Genomic DNA, 20158 nt, shown 5'->3' with positions numbered 1-20158 from the left:
GTACAGAGTTGTACCAATTGAGACTAATTGATAATTATCTCATATACAAAATTAGTTTACAACGATCATAATCATAATCATCGTTGTCGCCAGCGTCACCGCCATCGTAATTATCGCAATGATTGTATACCTTATATTTATATTTTTACATTCGAGTGAAAAATGAAAGTACGCCCTAACGGTGGGAATAAGGTCTCAAAATTTCACGTATTTCGATCGAATAATTTTTTTTTTTTCCTCCCCTCCCTTGACACGATGAAATATTGAAATAGATACGTTGGCGAAAATCGATTTGTACGTCTCTCGTACAGGCACACATCTATATCGTTCGTAAAAATAACAGCGATGAAAAACACTGAGAAAAAATGTATAGGTACATGCATATAAAAGACGAGACGAGAATCACATAATTCGGCCTCATTTTGAATGGTACTTACGAGTGTCGACAGATTGTAATTATATTTTTTGTCATTTTTTTTTTTTGGTTTCTTTTTTGTTACAACCTTGCGCGGTATAAGGAAAAGAAACATTGGAATAAATCTCGAAGATATTTTATCATTCTTGTCGCGTGCAACTCAACGTGCATGAAGAATTTACATGTATATTCGTATATATACGTAATAACATACCATCTACGTGTATACGTACACATATATTTTTCAGTCACATGTGTATAATCCATTTCACGACTCATCCAAATTTATAACCGTTTTTTACTACCGATGAGATTGATTATTTTTTCCGATTCATATAGATATTTATTTATAGACTGATAGTTTTTTTTTTGTTTCTCTTTGTTCGTTTTACCCCAAAAAACGCGATACGCAATTCTAGACAAACGGAGCAGTGCGATATTTACGAAATCATCGATGTATACAAACGTAGAAAAATAATTGTTTTATTATCGATAACACAACATAATGGTGTGTACGCAGTGCGTAGATTTGAAACATACGAACCATTTTCTTCGTATGACTTTGCTGAAAATATACTATACATATTAATCGACGCATTTTGAATGTATGCTAATTATTCGTTTAGTTTTTTAAACTTTTTTTTTCTCCATCGATTTCAACCAGTATGTCATTCCCTATTATTATATCCGTATTATTCACATATTTCAGTTTTTTTTTGCTTTTAGTTTGAAAACGCACCCCCTTTAAAAAAATATGTCTCTTCTAAGTATAATATAATGACGACGATAAAAATTCTCCTTGTATATGTGATGGGATAACCTCGCGATAACTCGTCTAGCTGTACTCCGCAGGGTTCCCACGTCCAATGCAGAGGGGCAATTTTACACATATATACATATATTCATAGATATAATATGTATATTGTATTTATACAATATTTTGTTTTTTAATTTGTTTTGGCTGAATTATCTAAGACTCGAGAGCAGTTGCTCAAATTTTCGTACGTCCGTAGATATTACTAAATCAAAATAAGAAAAATAATTATTGATCATAACATGATCACGTGTAATTTTATATTTGAATTATTGTCAGATTGTTGATATGAAACAAAATGAATAGATAAATTGATCGAATCGGTTAATATTCCGAACGATGATTCGCACCTGCGCTGCCGGAATAATATACATAATACAAATATGTACCGATATACATATATTGCAATGTTATATTATTAATGTAACGAATAAAAATGCGACCCTGAATTGAGACTCCCTCTTGCGTGCTAGAAACTATGCCATGTATGCAATGTAAAATGTGAAACCTACGTACATACCTATAACTATATCTTCGTACAGTATGTATATTAATAGTATAAATTCGAGGGGCTCTGAATGGACGGATTTCCTCTTGTGAAGTTTTACCGGTGTTACACAGCGATCGAGGGGTGGTGAGATTCATGGATCATCATGTCATTCAGACCTCAATCTATCAAAAGTTAAGCTAACCGACTCTGCAGACCCCGCGTTTTTATGCATATACCTACGTGTATACGCCACATAATACATGGATATAAACGAGGTACATTACATGTAATTACCTATAGAGGTGTCATTTATAATACTTGGATCAATTATTATTTCATCTCCTTTTTTTTATTCTATTATGGATTACTGCGATTAGATTTGCGTATTTCCACCTCCATTGGAGAAATCTCTTATCTTATTTTTGTTATTTTCCACGGAATATACCGCAGTACATTATGTGAAGCATGGGCATACTTACATACATATACTGTGTACACTATTGATACATCTAAAGTGATTGCTGCAATTGTCACTTGTTATTTATATAATCTATAATGGGTGATAATTTAACTTAGCTACTTAACTGTTGAACGCGTATTTACTTTATTCGAATACATATACCTACGTAGGTACATATATCTTTATTATATCTTTCTATCTTTGAAGTCTACAACGATCAACGAGAAATGATGTATTTTTAAATACAATAATACTTATCTAGACATAGCCAAAAGACACCCGCTTGGTCAAAGTACTTCAATCTGTATAGAGAAAACAATTTCGATTCCTATACCTATACTTATATAGGTATAATATGATATAAGAGATACGTACAAGTCTACCTAAATTAGTGGTATTCTAATCAGAAACCATCGAATACAATCAGAGAACAAGAAATCAAAGATAAATCATCAAGAACAAAGTAATGCTGTAGAGTAAAAAAAAAAAAAACGCCCAACTAAAAACTTTAATCTCTGAATTTCATCCAATGGCGTTAGAAATAAAAAAGTCCTTGGCCTAAAGTTGAACAATTAACGCAAAAATGTCGTAGTTGAAATTTCGACATGTTATGTTACACATTTAACACACATCTATTTTTGTAAAAAACTAGGTATTCTTTTCGTGCATTGACAATGGTGAGGTTTTTCTAAGTGCAGCTATAGAAAAAAAAGAGAAAAGGAAGATCGTTTGAAACTTTGAAAGAAAAGATCACGCGAAGAGAGAAAAAAAAAAAGTAAAAATTGTGTCAGGCAGTCTCGAAAACACGTAAGTCAAAATCCTCTGCAGATTTCATGCACTTTAGAAAATGAAAGAAATAAAAAATTCGAAAACATCGATCTAATTCTTGAAGGTCGTAACTATAGCAAACACTCGGGGTGACCCAGTAAAATATGAGAGAGGATCCCGTTGTATTCGCGTCTTTAGCATTGTCTTACGGTCTTCCTTTATATTTTTCAACGTTCTTTTTCTTCATTTTTACTTCTTCACCGTGGAAGAGACTAGGGGAGTACTTTAAGATTCCGTATCGTTTGATCCGTCCAAACGTAAGCGGGCGACAAGAAGCTTGAAAAGATTGGGAAAAAAGTTGTAAATTGAAATTTTTTACTTTTTTCTCGTTCCTTTTCATTTCTTTTCAGTTTTTGTTTTACCCCGGCTCAACTATTGATTTTATAAATAAATCAAGATTCACCGAGTGACGATAACTATTTCCACATACACACACGTGTGCATCATTTGCTCAAATAATTTACGAAGTAATGTTAAACGTAAAAATTTGGGTTGACAAAATTTAACAAACTAGTTCGTCTAGGCATACGCGCGTGTTTGAAATTTTATTAACCAATCATTTGTTTATTGGTTTTTTTTTTTTTTTTAGTTTTTAGTTTTTCTCCATTGCTTCGGATATTATATACGCCATATATTGCGTTCGATTTTCCATACATTTTTCTCTCAACAACGAAGTGGTTAAATTAAGGAAAAAAAATACAATATAAACGTCAATCAAACGGGATTACAGAGATTGCGTTGTATATCTTGACGCGATAACAGACACTATGAAAAAGAGCAGGAAATAATATACCCACTATAGACTGATGTAGTAAACACTCATCGACTCTATTTTATTTATGTGAATAACAATTAGTTCGGGATATTACGATAAATATACCTTGAACATATTTGATTCGGCCTATGTTGCAAAATAAAAAATTAATTTAAATAAAATAAAATGGGGAAAGAGAGAAAAGGTTTATTTCCTATGTGAAAAGCAACAAATAAAAAACAGCCGATATTGTTAAATTGATTTATGGGAAACGTGTTCGTTGTTATTCATCACTCGAAATGAAGTTTAAATAATGACGTAGAAATTGCATAATCCGTATGTTTACTTTGTATATGTGTATCATGTACGAGTATGTGATGTGATATATGATCGAATACCGCATGCGTTACCTTGAATTTATTCTGGATGATACACATTATTTGTATGATAATATACCTATAACAGCTAATCGGTAATATGGAGTACTTAACGAGTTGGATTCAACTTTTACATTATCAGCATTCAAGTTACTGCATTTTCTGTAGGTATACACATATGTAACCAGATGCACTTGATATGGATTAATAAGAACAATAAGTACACGTACTTGTAATATGACATTTTTAGCCCGCCAGAATACCTACTCTGAGAATAGCTTATATTGTTATCTAAAGTAAAGAAAATATATATCAACTTTTATCACCTACAGAAGAAAGAGGGATTTCAGCTATATGAAAAACATTATGAAAAATAATGAAGGAAAATTTTTTCTTGTCATCGTTGTATCGTTAACAGAATGAATTTCATGTTTATTATGATATTATTACTTGGTGAAGTCATTAATTTAGAAGTCTTACAGTTATAGTATATTATAAGTAATAGCTTAGAAGAGACAAATACAGTAACATGTATATCTTGAGATATTTTATTTGCGATGAATTCATTAGGTTTGAGAAAGACAAAAAAAACAAATTACGTCTATACAAATGGATATACTATAGTATTTTATATATTTATAGGCTTATAAATTTATTTATTAAATAAATTCACATCACAAACTCATTTTACATGATTACTAAAGTTATTATCATTATTATTATTATTACTAATTTTTTTGTTTATCCGTATTTAATTTTCACTCACTTTTTCAAAGGATATTGAAACTTCAGCCAAGAGCTGAAAATCTAATTATGTTATTCATTGAGCTAAGCATTTCAGTTGAAACGTGAAATTCTCATTTTTTGGAATTAAAAGCGGAACATTATTAATTAAATCTATTACAGCGATCCGTAAAGATTGGAATGTGGTATTACTAATCAATCATTCCAAATCAATTAGGAATAATTTATAATCGATTATGGTTATTTATTGGTTTTATTTCGATTATTCTTCAAATCTGTGAGGTGATGGAAGATTCTATTTAAAATTTAATTTGTAATTCTGATTGGGAACGAATTATTAAATGTGATGTAGAATTTAATAACCTAAAAATTCAAATTCAAATAAGTTTCACAATGAGATTACAGATATAATGATCATAATTTTATAATAAACCAATTTACAATAAAAAAAAGATAATAATTATCCTTCAATGAGCAGTGCAAAATTATCTTGATATTGACATACATTCAATAGAGATTGAATGCTCAGAATGATTAGTTCAATGAATGTAGTTGGTAATATACAATAATTAATTAATTGGTGAATTTTTCATAAGCACATACTCTAGTGTAAATGATGGATTAAGCAGTGCGATGAATTATATGTACGCCACTGTCCGTGTGAACGGGAGTAGAAAGTTTTCCAACTCTAAGAGCAAATGCAGCCTGTTCGAACGGTTTTTGCATTGCACCTCGACCAAACGGCCCAAGGTCACCACCACGTCTTGCCGAACTACAATCGCTGTACTTTGAAGCTAACTCAGCAAACGTTGCTTTACCCGATACGATCTGCTCCCGATAGGCTACATTGAAAAATAGTTGAATACAATATTTGTGTGAAATTTAATTAATTTCAAGTGAAATTTGCATGAAGATTATCGCACTTACATTTTACAAGTTCAAGAGCCTCTTCCTTGGTTCTTGTAATATTTTCTTCTCGCCACGACGAGGGTCGTCTTGAGCCTGCATGCTTTACGAGCAGATGCGAGCATTGCACCTCTTTTGGTCCTTCTGCAGGTTTATCCGGCATATCCCACTGGCTCTCTTTTGTGTATATATTAAGATAGTAGTGTTGACCTGTTAATCATTCATATCATTGAAATCGACAATCCCCCTGCAATGTTCAATCTAGGGGGATCAAAAAATTTCAAATAGGTGAAAAACAAATATGAAACAATGTTATTGATTCGAGATAACTTTTCTTTATGAAAAGTAACTGTAAGTAAATTATACAACTCAGAATTCTAATTGACGAGGTCTTCTCAGGGCAAATTATCTTAATCGAAATTTAATAGTGAATATCAATATGGGCAGAAGAAAAAACACTTTGTTGACAACACCCTGTGCAGTAGACACAATAGCAATGTGAGACGATTTTAGGGTATGGAATCGGACTGACGACGAACCTCCGAAAAATGTGCACCTAATTATTTTTAAATTCCGGGGCGTGTAAAAAGACTTTTTGATTCGTAGGTGTAAATTTTACGGTAATCATGCCACCGGAAATAACCACGAATTTCAGTTAATAAAAACAGGTCAGAAGAGCCGCGACGAGCCGGTCAAAAAATATCCTCATTGACGCTCCCACAACGATTTAGGATAATTGAATATAATAATAAGTGAATTAATTATTAAAGACGAAACTATTATATTTGTATATCATGGCTCTTCAATAATCTAGAGATTATTAATTTTTCTGTTTGATTTTTCGGTTTAAAATCAACACACCAGTTGTCCTGCTGAGACGTTTATCCCAACCCGCTGGTAACTCTTCGTCCGCCATTGTTAGCAAAGGGATTGTTGGAATTAGTTCAATTCCACTGTGCCTGCTGCCAACAGTAGCTCGCTTTAAAAATGGCGAACCATCGAATCTCGGGCTGTTCGATAGGATTCGATCCCAAACATCGGATCGATCCTCGACGAGACGAAACGTTTTATTTTTTGCGATCGTTTCAAACGGAACGTTGGAACGGAACGAAACGAAACGGACGTAGCAAAAGGGGCGCAAACCTTGACAAGTGGACAAAATTATCGAGGTGACAGTCGGATACGCGCTGGCCGCGCATTCCTGTCAATTTTTCTCAGTCTGAATTAATAATAATCGCATATCCCTGTGATAAGAGTGATAAACTCATCAAGTGTTAATATACGTAGTTGAATTGGTGATAGTTAATTGGAAACTAGATAAAACGGTAAGAATTTCGAAATATGTTAATCCAAAGAAGCAGCTGGGCAACCCGGTGGGCGTCTGCCTGACACTTGTTTGTTGACTGATATTTTACTGTCGCATTTCCATTTTTGGTATAAGCTGAAAAATTTGTGCACGAATTTGTTTTATTCTCTACTTATTCTTCTTTTTCAACTAAGTCTCGAGTCCAATCTAATTTCTGAGGTTGTTAACCTATTAAAATTAATCACGATTTTAAACCGTTATGTTATGTCTACAGCTAGACTGTACTCATTCGTCTCGCTAATAGCCACTATTCCCCTTCTCTTGTCTGTTAAAAGAAATACTCCACATGTGATGTATTGTAATAATTTGTCGTAATAGTATGCAGTAGAAGGTGTTAAAGGTGTTGAAATTCGACATGTCTATAGCTTCTCCGTTATTTAACACTTGAAACACCTGCCGTTGGTATAGCATGCGAGCCTTAAAAATTATCTTATTTTTTTTTCCGATTCCATATCACTTTACTTACTATCATAGCAAGTTTGATGTAACATGAGACAATAGTTTTTACTCACACAATAGTTGTAATCCATATTCAGATGGGTTTTTCTAATCTAATTTATTTATTGTCTCTACAAGTTTTTAGTAGATTTCTCCAACATAAAATATTGTACATTAACATAGAGATTGTATTGTATTTGAATAATTGATTTATTCTTAATTGTTGGATTCCTAAATAAACTATACACAGGATATGTTGAACACCAATCGGAACTAGAGTTCCATCTAACTTATATTTCAATGTAATATTTGATGAAATAATCAGATTCATACAAATTATTGTGTGAATACATGGATTTTTTGCTTATTTAGTCATTTAAAGTAAAAAGAAGAGTTTTGCCTCTTCTGCTCTAGCATTATTTGAAGCAACTACATTAGATTGGATTATAATTATTCTTATTTGATTTACGAAAAATCTTCCTTAGGAGCATACCAATAAGATTATCTACGGAACTACTCAAGTTCTTTTTTTATTGCTTTGTGTTATGGCTTCATTTTCTGTTTCTTAGTCTTCATGCTATAGAACTTCGATTGGATAACGTTATACAATTCATTAAATTGCATGCAGTATATTACTTGATTTTAGTATTATATTTGATTTCATACATGCGTAACAACTAGCTACAGCTGCTACTGTCATTGAACGTGACTGTAACAAAAGTTAATGACTTACAACACAGCTGAAGATTTGTCGTAGTTTCTTGTCTATAATTCGACAATTATACTCTTGGCTATTATCCACCCTTATTTTTATTTGTTCATAGTATCTGAATTGATGAATCAATGAATTCAATCAACTCAACATACTAAAACAAGTTAAAGAATCCATCCAGCTAAGTTTACATTTAGACCTTGTATCAGACGTTTTAGATGACTAACACTTGTCAGCTGTGTTTCTTCTCCTCTTTGTCTAGATGCAGTAATTCCTACTCTCAAATTCTTATTCAGCTTCTTCTCAAGGTGTCCATGATTCACCTGTATATGATTATCCATACCTTCGAGCGTTTATTGAATAGGCGATGAACACTTTTCAAATATTTTTTTCCTTTTTTTCTTAAATATCAACGATTACGTCATCGCTTTCTGACTCGACAGGATACATATATGAAAAATAATGGAGAGTTCAACGGCGTTTCGTCGTTTCGGTTGTGCAGAGAGGATGTAGTACACACATACGTTTAAATAGAACAATGCACACACACACAGGTATATTTATAAATTTGATGCCCTGCTGCTGAATGGGTACGATAAACTTGCAAATGGTGAAGATAAAACCAAACAAACATGCGTACTGAATAATTGTTTATCACTGAAAATGAAAGTTGAAGTAGATAAGACAAAATCGTGATCAATGATTGTTTGGAGTTGGTTCGCACCACAGACTGGATGATCAATTAAGTATCAATGCAGCGCTACTTTCGATAGGTATGACAAATTTTTGTGCACATCGAAAGAAAAAATAATTATCGGTATGGCATACATACATATACATACGTAATCGCGATGACCCAAATTCTTTGGAAACCGTATCTCGCACATATAATCAATGGAGTGTTCTATACTGTACATTCGATCGAAGGATGTTTATTTTCAATTCTACACGGACAATTGATCAATTTAACGATTGACCAATTTGACCCACAGTTAAAGTCCTACAATTCGGATATAATTCATTATCATACACATATAGATGTATATTTTCAAATTGAACATCGCTGAATTCATGTAAAAATAATCCCAGAGATTCCAGAGGAAATCGCTCGTTAGAAAAATAATTTCGACTGGATAGAGAATTCGATGAAATTTTTGATTTTTGTCTATCATCCTTGTCGATCGTATTTTTTTGTGCTTTCACCTCATACGTGCAAACTACTCATATCATTTGACCGAAGAGAAGAGAAAAAATGAAGAATTCATAACAAATTATGTTAACCTGAATTGAAACCGGTATCTAATTAGCAATTAGCTACTAATTAATTATCTCCCGATCTGAATGCATCGTTGAGATGCGTGGCGGCATAAAAGTGCCTGAAAATTATTCATTAGAGATGCAGGTCATAGGAGGGAGAGAGGGAGAACAATGATAAAAAAACAACAAACCAAAACTGATAGAATATATTGGTGGATAAAATTAAATTTATGACACCTCGCTACATACGAATAAATCACAAATGCGATAAATGATAATTTCGTCGATTAGCTAATTAATTATGTTATATATGTATATTATATGCACCCAACGCGTCAGCATATTATATGTATATTGTGTATAATAGGTACATATTTCTTTGGCATTCATTAATTCTTACAACATGGCGTGGGTGTTTATTTTCTGTATGTATATATAACATCGAGTATAACATATAATTTTCGAAATTCAAAGGTTTATGTAATATACATAACTATGAATAACGCAACAAAAAAATCCACCAATAATGCGTGTGAATTTTCACTTATAAAATAAAAGATTCCATAAATATCGTATGCTGAAATTTAAACAAAAAGGGAGTCAGGAGTAGAAGAGCATTATTCGAATGGAAGTAGCGCAAGTGTAATAACGATAATAATAGTAATGATAATAATAAAAATAGCAACAACGTTCATGATAATAATAATCGCTACACGAGCAGTCGCGCAAAGAATGGAAGGAAATTTGATAAAGTGGTCGTTCACATACCTACATGAAGAGAAACAGTAAATAACACAAATATACGCATATAATATAATATATATACGTAATATTTAATACTTTTATAATTCAACCTTTCACTGCTCTAGCGTCTGCGCAAGTTCGAATGAAACTTTTCTATTCGCTTATTTCTTTTTTCTATTTTAATTCTACTTTAATTGTTGCTGCAGCTGCAGTTCCGCAGACGTTCCTTCTGTTCTACTTTTAGTTGTGTTTTTTTTTTTAATTTTTCTATTGATTTTGTAACGGTTGTATTTATTTGATTGCCATTTCTCATTAATCTAATGTATAGGGCACATTCTATGTCAACTTCTTTTTCGAGAGTCAAGAGTAGGTACAATTAGATACAAAATTACTGCTTGAGGTAGTTTCAAAGGTTACCTAGTGAACAAAAGAGAAAAAAAAATAGCATTATCGGTATTGGCAAATTGCCTGGATTCTGCCAATAACTGGTATAATATCGCATCGTCATCTATATGCAGGTGTACGGTACACATTCACGAAGAATTCCACGCCATATCGACTTCTAGCTGAAAATCTAACCATCTCATTTTTTCTTCCACCATTGAATATGTTAAAAAAATGAAGTGAAAAGTCATAAAAAAATCTAAAATCACGAGCACTACAGCCAGCCCAATTTGACGTGGAATCCCCCATGTAGATTTGTATGATGTTCATTTACTTCCGGATGAAATCTGTAGGTTCTTCTTTCAATTTCTCGTTTGATGTGATAGCCTATTTGAATATACAGCTATGCACACATAGATCTCCGTATATATGCATGTAATAGATACATAGCTATTGTATACTATCAGTACATTTGAACAGGAAGGAAGTTGAAAAAAAAAAGATCCGATTCGATATGGGATCTTCGGCTGCTGACATTTCGGACTATATACCTACACATATGTAAATGCAAATTTATATTGAAACTGCCATCATTTCCGTTCGTCGACAATCATGTTCCTACATTTAAAATATACGTATATACGCAGTAATTTGCATACGTGTAGGTGAGGTGTAGATACAACTATAATATAGGTATAATAAAGCGCAATTAGTTCCGCTCGAAATGCATTGTTTTTTTTATTAGATATTCTTTCTCCTTTTGTGAAATCCTACAACATGCATCTCAATCATGCGCTCTCTACTTCCGCGGAATTCGCATGTGGAGTAATTAATTTTGATAAATTATGGAGAAGATGTGCGTTTTTGTCAGTTATCATATGAAATTATGAAAATAAAATACTGAAGTTTCGTTGAACGATGAGAATAAATTTTTTTTTCTTTCTCCTAGCATATTTTTCCTGCATCTTTTACACCGGTAGACACGCGATATATTATTTAAGTAAAAGCCGTCGCGACGATGAGTTTTTCCGCGTTCGTCGTTGCTAACCTGGAGAACACCCTACAACAGCAAACCTAGCATTTATAATAATAAATGTATACGTATGTATATGCTATGATTACGGGAACTCTGGAGGTCGCCGCGCAGAAGGTGGTGACTACCCTGCGCCGGACTCCTCAATCGACCTCCAAATCGTCGACGAGAGCGAGATATAACGAACGCAAACTTCTAGATTCCGTTAACCCGCGTTATCCGTTTCTTGTAATATAGAAGAAGAAACTGCAAAAATTGAAGTGCAAAAAATTACGCGAAAGAATCGTTCACACATCTCATCCGTATCGCAATCACTCAATTACATACTTCATATCGAATCTCCGCGCTTAATTTCATAATATTTTCGCTGTATTTTTCAGTTCAAGCTTTTAGTATCTAAACACAAAATTATCTTCCTGATTTAATAATAATAAAAAAATCATGGCAAATTCTGAATCCCAATTTATTACAGTGATAGGGGTGCAAAAAGCAATAAATTTTTCTCATTGGACACTACGAGAAGAAAATTTGAGTGCATTATAGGGGGAATAATTTTCAAACAGATATTGAATAACTTCAATTTTCCCCCTTTATCGCAATTAAAGCAATATTTGTACGAATAAACGTATGAGTAATTTCATTGCAAACGGACGTTAAATGTGGTCTTATGATATTGTGGTGCAGGAATGAATCCAAACAAAAATATTAGTTTCAGTAAAATTAATGAATAAATGATATTTCCATATTCGTCTATCAAATGGTTCTGTCAGGTCTTTTGGCACCTGCGGCTGCCGCTGCTAGGTGGACCCGCGGAAAAGCTATTAAAAGGTAATAATCTTTCTAATAGCGACATTGAAATGCTATGTGCCCCTGCAAAGCAGCGTTGATCTGACCAATTATCATAGATGCAAATAATGCAGACTTTGAGGAAAACTCAGTTCGCTTTGAATACAATTCTCATTCTTATTCTTACATACTTTTTCAAATGACAAAATAGATTTTAATTATACCCTAATCTGTTTGAAAAGACTATTTGGATTTTGAATTTTTTATTTTAGCTTCGAAGTATATGAAGATTGTTTTTGTAAAGTTGAAGTATAATTATTGTACACACCTTTTGTGGGCATATAGCGTTATTAAATAGACAACAAAATATTCTAATACACGTAAATTTTTTTTTCTGCAATTTACAGTCAGTCAAGGTAGTAACCATAGCGGTCGTACCGCAGTTGTGTAAACGTTTACTTTATAATAACAAAGAAAATATGATTGAGGTGTTTTTTAATTATTATTATTATTTATCTAATTTAGCGAGGATCGATTAGTGGATAGTCATACTCCAATCCACAGCCATAAATTTTTTGATACTTATTTATAGAAAGATTGATTTTATTATTTGCAGGACTCACGAAAGTGGAGTTGCTGTTGGGAGATTGGCATTATCACGTTATGGACCGCAGGTGATGAGCGTACTTTGTCTGCGCACCTCCTTGCCCCAATCTAATCCCAATAATAGAAAGACATCTACATCGGACCAGATTGACTTGGTCGAAGAGGAACCCTCCCCTGTTATAAACTCCAAAGGAATATCCACCGACGAGCTGGCTCTATTAGCTAAACTGGAAGAAGCCAATCGGTATGAAATATTTTAATCAATTTTCCTACTTTCGGATTTTTAGTCATAAAATGATTGGTATACAGTCTCTATTTCACCATTTAGGTTCGTCAATGTTGTGTGTCAGTTATACCTGGTGCGATATGAGATAAGAATGAGTATGTCTCTGTGACGTCAGTTTTATTTTTTTTCTTCCCATGCAAACAGAATTTCATACTTGTTGATGATAAAGTTAAATTAGTCCAGTCGACGGTTTCACAACATATCGTAGGTGAAACTTAATAACACATGTGACCCACCTTATCATGCATATGCTACTGTATGACCTGTTATATGTATATATATATCTTAAATTTTTGATCTACATTGATATCCTATCAGATAAGAATCTCAGGTATTCAATACATGATGGTGAAATATTTAACAGCATATTTTTGTTGACTTTTCCTTTATTGTCTGCTAAATCGTTTTTGGGAACTGTCTATGATTTTAGGCTCATAGAATCAGATGCAAAGTCATTGAATTCGCTGCAAAGTAATCATAGCAGAAAAGGATCAGATACATCGCAAGTTTCTCTTACGTCGGGGGGCAGCAGCGGTGGCGGAGATGCTGCACCCCGACGTCATACACCGACAGATGGAGAAGAAAATATCTGGACACTCTGGGGACATATTGTGGCCGATTGGGAAAATTATAGCAAAAAGAAAAAAGAGTTTGTTAAGGAACTAGTACGCAAGGGCATCCCTCATCATTTCAGGTATGTATACATAAGTCATTCATAAATTGATGCTATTTTGTCATAATATATATTAAACGAATATTATATTAGGGGAATAGTATGGCAGCTTTTGTGTGGTGCACACGATGCTCCTGTGAAAAAACAGTTTGCTGAATACATCAAAGCAACATCTGCTTGTGAGAGGGTTATTCGAAGGGATATTGCAAGAACTTATCCAGAGCATGATTTTTTCAAGGAGAAAGATGGACTTGGACAAGAAAGTCTTTTCAATGTCATGAAAGCATATAGTCTTCATGATCGAGAAGTCGGTTACTGTCAGGGCTCTGGTTTCATTGTCGGTTTACTTCTTATGCAGGTTGGATTTACAGTTCATTAGCGATGACAAATATTGAAGATAATAATAATGATGATCATAATTTTGTTGATAGCAAATGCCAGAGGAAGAAGCATTCGCGGTACTTGTTGCACTGATGCAAGAGTATCGGCTTCGCGACATGTTCAAACCTAGCATGGCTGAACTCGGAGTTTGCATGTATCAATTAGAACACCTTGTAGCTGATACACATCCTGAACTTCACGCTCATTTTACCGCCCAAGGATTCCATACATCGATGTACGCTTCTTCGTGGTTTTTAACCTTGTTCACAACAGCCCTCAGCCTTCCTTTGGCCTGTCGAATATTCGACGTGTTTCTTTCAGAGGGAATGGAAGTCATATTCAAGGTTGCTCTAGCTATGCTACATTTAGGTAAAGAAGATCTACTGAGTCTCGATATGGAAGGAATGCTGAAGGTAAATGAAGCAATGATTTTCTTGTCAAAGGATTCTAGAATGATGTGAATTTAATTTTTTTTTTTTTCTTTGTTTACAGTTTTTCCAGAAAGAACTACCTGGCAGAGCAGAGGCAGATCCTGATGGGCTAATGAACCTCGCATATGATATGAAAATAAACCAAAAACGAATGAAAAAATTAGAAAAGGATTATACGGTATTAAAAATGAAAGAACAGGAAGAGATGGTAGAATTACGTAGACTGAGAGCGGAGAATAGACTACTTAGACAACGAACTGAACTTCTCGAAGCAGAGTCGGCTGAACTTGCTGACAGATTAGTTAGGGGTCAAGTTTCAAGAGCCGAAGAAGAAGAAACAACTTTTGTTGTTCAAAGAGAATTGGCAGCTCTTAAGCATACGCATTTAGAAACTAACCATCAGTTGGAAATAGCACACGAAGAATTAAGATCGCTTTCCATCTTGCTGGAGGAAAATTTAACTTCTAAACAGTCATCGCTTGATGAAATGTCTATAAAGCAAGAAGCGTTATCACAAAAAGAAGAAATGGTACAATGCTTACAACAGGAATTAGTTAAAGTTCGGCTACATGAGGCGGAAAATGACGCTACTATCAGGGATCTCAAAGCAAGAATACAAGAATTGGAGGAAGATAAGAAAACACTTCGAGAGTCCAGACCGGACAACTCCGTTGCACATTTACAGGAAGAACTAATTGCCGTTAAGCTTAGGGAAGCGGAGGCAAATTTATCTCTGAAAGTACGTACCAGTTGAGACCTTACTTGTAAAGATTTCTATTCTAGTGACTGAACTTATGCTAACTCATTTTTTCAGGACCTCAGGCAAAGGGTAGGTGAACTGAGTACTGCATGGCAAAGACATCTTCAAGAGCACCGTTCGGCTCAACCTGCGCCAGCAGCTGACTCGACGCCCAAGAAATTATTGTTCTGGGAAAATCGTGGCCACGAAACACAGAGATTAGAAGAAGAACTAATGACAACAAGAATCAGAGAAATGGAAGCACTGACAGAGGTCAAAGAACTGAGATTGAAAGTAATGGAACTTGAAACCCAAGTTCAAGTTGCAACAAACCAACTTAGACGGCAAGATGAGGGTGGAAAGCAGCTAAGGGATGATCTTGAAGATGCCTTACTCCGAGAAAAAGACCTCACAACTAAACTTCGAGAACAGCAACACAAGTATTCCGATCTGGAATCTAAAATGAAAGATGAATTCATGATGGCAAGGATAAGAGATGCAGAACATGGACAGCAAGTCGCTGAACTTACTCATAAAATATCATTACTCGAACTCAAAGTAAGCAATGTAAAACAAAATTGTACATTTTTCCGCAATGGTTCAAAAAGAAGTCACATATCTTCAAAAACACCGATTTAATTCATTTACAGAATGAAGAAATGCATGCAGAGGGGGAGCTGAGAAATAACCTCGATGATAGCGAACGGGTCAGAGAATTACAAGATAAGGTTGCAGACTTAAAAGCTGAAGTGAGTAATTTTTATTATCCTGCATATGCTTAAAAAAATCGAATAAAGAAAAAAACCATACTGTATATAGGGAAAGTTGCAGTAAGAGGTGACATATTTATTACCAGGTATGGTGTCAATGTTAGGTGTTTGAGTGCTACATACGCTGAGTTCTAATAGAAATGCAGATTCGATAATGTCCAGTTATGAAGACTTACTAAATCATGCTTATTTTCCACTGCATTTCTTAACATTAAATTGGGCGCAAGTTGTTGTCATAATCGAAAACATTTAACTGGGGAAGATTATCATATCCTCTCGATATCTCACATTACATTTTTAATCTTATTGTTATTGAATTAACGCACATATGCAAATTTGAATAGCGCATAAAAACCGCACTTCTTGCTGCAATGCAACGATACCTACACGCCATGCTTGTTAATAATGTTAATGCTTCAGATTGAGACCCGCTGTAACATACCCACAGCCTCCGTAATTGTAAACTGATATTTAAAACCAAAAATTCAAAGGGAGCGCAGTTGCGGCAGGCCAAATTTGATAAAATGCTTTTAACTTCTTGTCACTCGATAATCGTACGCCTATTGCCCGTTTCATGTCTGAGTTGGGATATTAATCCTCACAAATCACGATATTTTATTTAGAAACTACTTTCGGTTATTCATCGACCCTTTCCCCCTACAATCTGAGTTAAGAACAAAACCTTTCAGTTATGATTTTCTTTCTATACGACAAAATAGAGGACCCATTAATATCTCAACTTTTGCCAGAATAATTGATATAGCTGTAAATATGGAGAAATTTCGCATTGTCAACTAAAAAACTAACTATCAATCAAAGGCAGCGGCTAATTATGACTAACCCACTATTGGTATATTGTCTCTGTCTCCTTAGTTCCCTACGCCAATCACCAGTCCGGAGACAGAGCCCTGGCGCTGGCTCGAGTAAGTCCTATCTATCTCTCTGTAAATTTTTCTTTCGTTTTTCATGATTATTTGTAGACCGTAGATCATTCATTTCTTTCTAATCATAGAGAATTTCCTTGTTTTGTCTTTTTTATAAAACCAACTACCCCCATAAATTGTCAGATAAAAAGTTGTCTTTCCAATTTGTATAATCTTCATTTTTTACACTTTTACTTTGTACAGATAATTTATCAGTCATAATTATTAAATACGTAGATAATCTCGTCACTCGTAATGTTATTCTAGACACAGATTTAATGGTAATAAGTGCGTAGGAATGAACTTACAGGAAGTTCTTAATCAAGTATAATGCTGAATAACAATGTCCTGTGTTGCATGCTTTATTTTGTCAGCTTACAAGTATTTTAGAATGTAGGATGTATATTCTTCTGATTACGCTTATTAATTTAAATATGCTGAATTTTATGAAAACAATGCTTGCCAAACTATCATTACGTTTATTCTCTGTACAAAGAGATTGATCTAAACTGATGAGCTGTAAATCGCTAACGGTGTGTAAACGTTTAATGTTTTTTAATTCACTGCATATATTTCCTTCATCAGTTGACATGATCGAATAATTTATGGTTCAAGCTAATGTCCTATGTCGTGTATCATGACTTGATATGACTTTTTGACTCATAGGTGAAGTTCCAGTAAACAAATTTGTTATCCATACAATATTATTGCTCGGCACCAAGAGTCTTTGTTTTTTGTGTAACACAGTAAATCATTGATGCCAAATAAACTGAGTGTTAAATTTAGAATATCATTATCAACTGATTGCACGTTATCCATACGAACTTGTTTAGGTCATGAGGCTAGAAAACTGGAAGCAGAGATGGACAGGTACAGGAGGCCCTGCGACACGAAGTATGAGCGTTGACACCGAAAGCGAATTAGATGAACGAGATCTGCGGATCTGTCTACAAGACCAAAACAATGCGTCAACCACCCCCAGTCCCCCTAATGTTTGAATTTTCATCTCACATGCAAGCTCTGTGTTCGTTTTTGCATTTAATAATATCACCTAATCAGGCAGCTAAGTAATAATTACACATAGTCCATTGTTTTATTTAAAAAAAATTTTTTTTTTTGCGCTGTCAAGGAGCCCTAAGTCAATACAAGTCTATCGCTCAACAACTTGATGAAAAGATAAAAATTAAACAAAGAAAAACTGGAAAAGAAAGATTTGATATTATAATTATATGTATATATATCCTTTATCGGTATCTTATAATACACAAGAGCGCAGTTATATTATTTAGGCAATTCATTTAACATCTACCGTAAATAGTAGCATGAAATATATATATATGTATAAGTGGTCCAACAATAGCTCGTTTAAAAATTCGTGAATCATGAAATGTTGGATTTACTTGACCTTTTTCTTCTAATAATCGAAAGTTACGCACTTCTGTTAACATAGTAACTCCTCATCGTGAAAACGGTAAAGTAACAAAACTTAACATTCGTTTAATACACTGTACTTAAGATTTATTTTGTTGACTTTTTTTTCTTTCTCTTCTCGATTAAATTCCTTACACGCAATCCAGCTAGTTCACCGGTAAAGTTGGCACACTTTTTAGTATAGTAGTTTTATATTTTTTCGATTTCAATTCAGTATTTGCAGGTATAACTTTTGGACTCACTATAATATCGTAGTGTAACCATGACTGTTATAAAATCGATGAGTTATTTGCAACTGAATTAAAAGAGGAGGAAAAAGAAGAAAGAAATATAACTCGTGTAATATCGTCGTCATTGAGTTTTCGTACAGCACTTGACGTAATTAGTATGATTAAAATAGACAATTTTCTATGATCCATGAATTTTATTTCGATCAGATTGGCTTTAGATAAAAGTAGGCAATACAATATCAGTGTTTAAAAAACAATATAATTCTTTTAATAGCGATTCCAATAATTTGCAATATTAGTATAGATTGAAAATCGAAATTTTTAGTAAATTGTGGTCGCGTTTTGTAAAAACAAAAACATGTAATATAATAGCAAGTCTATAATAATGTGTACGCATTACATTCACATTCCCCTACTACATAAAATCATAGCAAGGATTCATAATTGACGGTATAATTGGATACTTATTATTAATTTTAATTAAAAAACGTTTGTAAAAAAAAATTAAAACATACCTATATGGGAGAACATTAGGATTGTATTTGGAATTAAAAGTTGATGAGATTTTAGATGACATTGAACCGGGTCACAATTTTTTATTATACTCATAATACCGGTATTTAAAACAAAATAAAAAATTAACGACCCTAGTTGTAATAGACGAAACAATGAAAAAGAATGTGAGATCATTAACAAATTTTCTTCATTCATCAGATGAATGTTTATATAACAGAAATATTTATAAGAAAAAAAAAAAAAAAACTAAACCAACTGTTTTACAATATTGATGTGGCATGCAGCGTAGAATCATTGAATATAAATCGTGTGGATGAAAATTTAACCGAATTTCCACACTTAGATCTATCTTTCTTTTGTATACAAGAAATATACATAGACTCTACGTGTGTTGTCACTTTTTTTTACAATTCTTGAAGTATGATGTAGATCATTGTTACGTAATAAACTGAAGAAAAAAATCATATAAAGCAAATTTTACCAACATGTGAGCTGAATAGTATTTCACAATCAGTATATCCCAGTTCCTAGTTAGCACTATATTAATTTTTCTTGGTTTTCCTTTTTGTCAACAATGAATTCGTCTTGATTTGATGTTATGATTTGACAAATCTCTAATCGATAGAAAATGTGTCTTGTACTGTAAATAAAATAATAATGTTAA

The 20158-nt window shown here is 33.5% G+C and overlaps 2 protein-coding genes across 5 annotated transcripts; one reads left to right on the top strand and one right to left on the bottom strand.

Moving 5' to 3' along the window:
* Nucleotides 1-4738: 4738 nt before the first annotated feature.
* Nucleotides 4739-6803, bottom strand: LOC105687757 (putative peptidyl-prolyl cis-trans isomerase dodo). The gene is made up of 3 exons (XM_012403629.3): nucleotides 6650-6803; nucleotides 5810-5998; nucleotides 4739-5724 (listed from the first exon to the last, which is right to left on the bottom strand). Exons 1-3 carry the CDS (start codon nucleotides 6702-6704, stop codon nucleotides 5504-5506), a joined length of 465 nt encoding a protein of 154 aa, XP_012259052.1. The 5' UTR covers nucleotides 6705-6803; the 3' UTR covers nucleotides 4739-5503.
* A 112-nt stretch (nucleotides 6804-6915) lies between these two features.
* Nucleotides 6916-19980, top strand: LOC105687819 (ecotropic viral integration site 5 ortholog). 4 transcript variants are annotated; one of them, XM_012403720.3, is made up of 10 exons: nucleotides 11837-12550; nucleotides 13125-13358; nucleotides 13831-14094; nucleotides 14167-14431; nucleotides 14505-14867; nucleotides 14947-15624; nucleotides 15700-16182; nucleotides 16275-16373; nucleotides 17268-17317; nucleotides 18151-18293. In XM_012403720.3, exons 1-10 carry the CDS (start codon nucleotides 12480-12482, stop codon nucleotides 18155-18157), a joined length of 2514 nt encoding a protein of 837 aa, XP_012259143.2. In that variant the 5' UTR covers nucleotides 11837-12479; the 3' UTR covers nucleotides 18158-18293. The 4 variants fall into 4 exon arrangements, with proteins under 4 accessions (XP_012259144.2, XP_012259143.2, XP_020709068.2 ...); XM_012403721.3 differs by lacking the exons at nucleotides 11837-12550; nucleotides 17268-17317 and adding an exon at nucleotides 6916-7113 and having other exon boundaries at nucleotides 18151-19980; XM_020853409.2 differs by lacking the exons at nucleotides 17268-17317; nucleotides 18151-18293 and adding an exon at nucleotides 16444-16888.
* Nucleotides 19981-20158: the final 178 nt, after the last annotated feature.

This window comes from Athalia rosae, chromosome 2 (assembly GCF_917208135.1).
Source record: "Athalia rosae chromosome 2, iyAthRosa1.1, whole genome shotgun sequence".
Lineage (NCBI taxonomy): Eukaryota > Metazoa > Arthropoda > Insecta > Hymenoptera > Athaliidae > Athalia > Athalia rosae.
This window is presented reverse-complemented; position numbering and strand designations above follow the sequence as displayed.

Coding starts and splice junctions, on each gene's coding strand:
- LOC105687757 (XM_012403629.3), bottom strand. CDS start 6,704: ATGGCGGACGAAGAGTTACCAGCGGGTTGGGATAAACGTCTCAGCAGG. Junction 5,999..6,649: donor ACGTCTCAGCAGGACAACTG/GTGTGTTGATTT, acceptor AATGATTAACAG/GTCAACACTACTATCTTAAT. Junction 5,725..5,809: donor GGCTCTTGAACTTGTAAAAT/GTAAGTGCGATA, acceptor TTTTCAATGTAG/CCTATCGGGAGCAGATCGTA.
- LOC105687819 (XM_012403719.4), top strand. CDS start 12,480: ATGGTTCTGTCAGGTCTTTTGGCACCTGCGGCTGCCGCTGCTAGGTGG. Junction 12,551..13,124: donor CGCGGAAAAGCTATTAAAAG/GTAATAATCTTT, acceptor TATTATTTGCAG/GACTCACGAAAGTGGAGTTG. Junction 14,095..14,166: donor GGCATCCCTCATCATTTCAG/GTATGTATACAT, acceptor ATATTATATTAG/GGGAATAGTATGGCAGCTTT.